The sequence below is a fragment of the Ananas comosus genome, unplaced genomic scaffold (assembly GCF_001540865.1).
Source record: "Ananas comosus cultivar F153 unplaced genomic scaffold, ASM154086v1, whole genome shotgun sequence".
In the NCBI taxonomy this organism is placed as follows: domain Eukaryota; kingdom Viridiplantae; phylum Streptophyta; class Magnoliopsida; order Poales; family Bromeliaceae; genus Ananas; species Ananas comosus.
Window position 1 is genome coordinate 1 of NW_017892950.1, and position 1331 is coordinate 1331.

General features: G+C 39.3%; 1 protein-coding gene across 1 annotated transcript; it reads left to right on the forward strand.

The window, feature by feature from the left end:
- Nucleotides 1-279: 279 nt before the first annotated feature.
- On the forward strand, nucleotides 280-1221 carry LOC109705485 (replication protein-like). The gene has a single exon (XM_020226217.1). It carries the CDS (start codon nucleotides 280-282, stop codon nucleotides 1219-1221), a length of 942 nt encoding a protein of 313 aa, XP_020081806.1.
- The last annotated feature ends 110 nt before the right edge of the window (nucleotides 1222-1331 follow it).

The window sequence follows — 1331 nt, forward strand, 5'->3', positions numbered from 1 at the left end:
ATAGGGCAATTTTCATGAAGAAATTGGGCTTTTAAAGTTTTTAAATGCTTTTAAATGCTTTTAGACATGCTAAGAAGCCCACACAGCAAGGCATACAGAGGACATTCTCCTACGTTTACCGATCAATACCCCTACGTTTACCGATCAATACCCCTACGTTTACCGATCAATACCCCTACGTTTACCTTGCGTATAACTACAAAGAATACTAGTGTAGTAATAACTTCAAAAGAATAATTGTAGGTTATGAGCGATTTAATAGTAAAAGATAACGCCCTAATGAATGCTAGTTATAACTTAGCTTTGGTTGAACAGAGGTTAATTCTATTAGCAATCATAGAAGCGAGAGAAACAGGCAAAGGGATTAATGCCAATGATCCTTTAACAGTTCATGCAAGTAGCTATATCAATCAATTTAACGTAGAAAGGCATACGGCATATCAAGCCCTCAAAGATGCTTGTAAAGACTTGTTTGCCCGTCAATTCAGTTACCAAGAAAAGCGAGAACGAGGACGAATTAATATTACAAGTCGATGGGTTTCGCAAATTGGCTATATGGACGATACAGCAACCGTTGAGATTATTTTTGCCCCTGCGGTTGTTCCTCTGATTACACGGCTAGAGGAACAGTTCACCCAGTACGATATTGAGCAAATTAGCGGTTTATCGAGTGCATATGCTGTTCGTATGTACGAACTGCTGATTTGTTGGCGTAGCACAGGCAAAACACCAATTATTGAGCTAGACGAGTTTAGAAAGCGAATAGGTGTTTTAGATACTGAATACACTAGAACAGATAATTTAAAGATGCGAGTTATTGAATTAGCCCTAAAACAAATCAACGAACATACAGACATCACAGCAAGCTATGAACAACACAAAAAAGGGCGAGTGATTACAGGATTCTCATTCAAGTTTAAGCACAAGAAACAAAACAGCGATAAAACGCCAAAAAATAGCGATTCTAGCCCACGTATCGTAAAACATAGTCAAATCCCTACCAACATTGTAAAACAGCCTGAAAACGCCAAAATGAGCGATTTAGAACATAGAGCGAGCCGTGTTACAGGGGAAATAATGCGAAATCGTCTGTCAGATCGGTTTAAACAAGGCGATGAATCAGCAATCGACATGATGAAACGTATTCAAAGTGAAATAATAACCGATGCAATAGCAGACCAGTGGGAAAGCAAACTGGAGGAGTTTGGCGTGGTTTTTTAGTCATGACGATTTCCCGAAGGGCGCACTTAGCCATTGAGAAAAATCTTCGATTTTTTCAATGGAAGTCCGTGGGGGTAAACCCCTCAACCCCAAAAGCAAAAACACTGTAA

What these genes read in the sequence shown, in the direction of transcription:
- LOC109705485 (XM_020226217.1), top strand. Translation starts at nt 280, where the DNA reads ATGAATGCTAGTTATAACTTAGCTTTGGTTGAACAGAGGTTAATTCTA.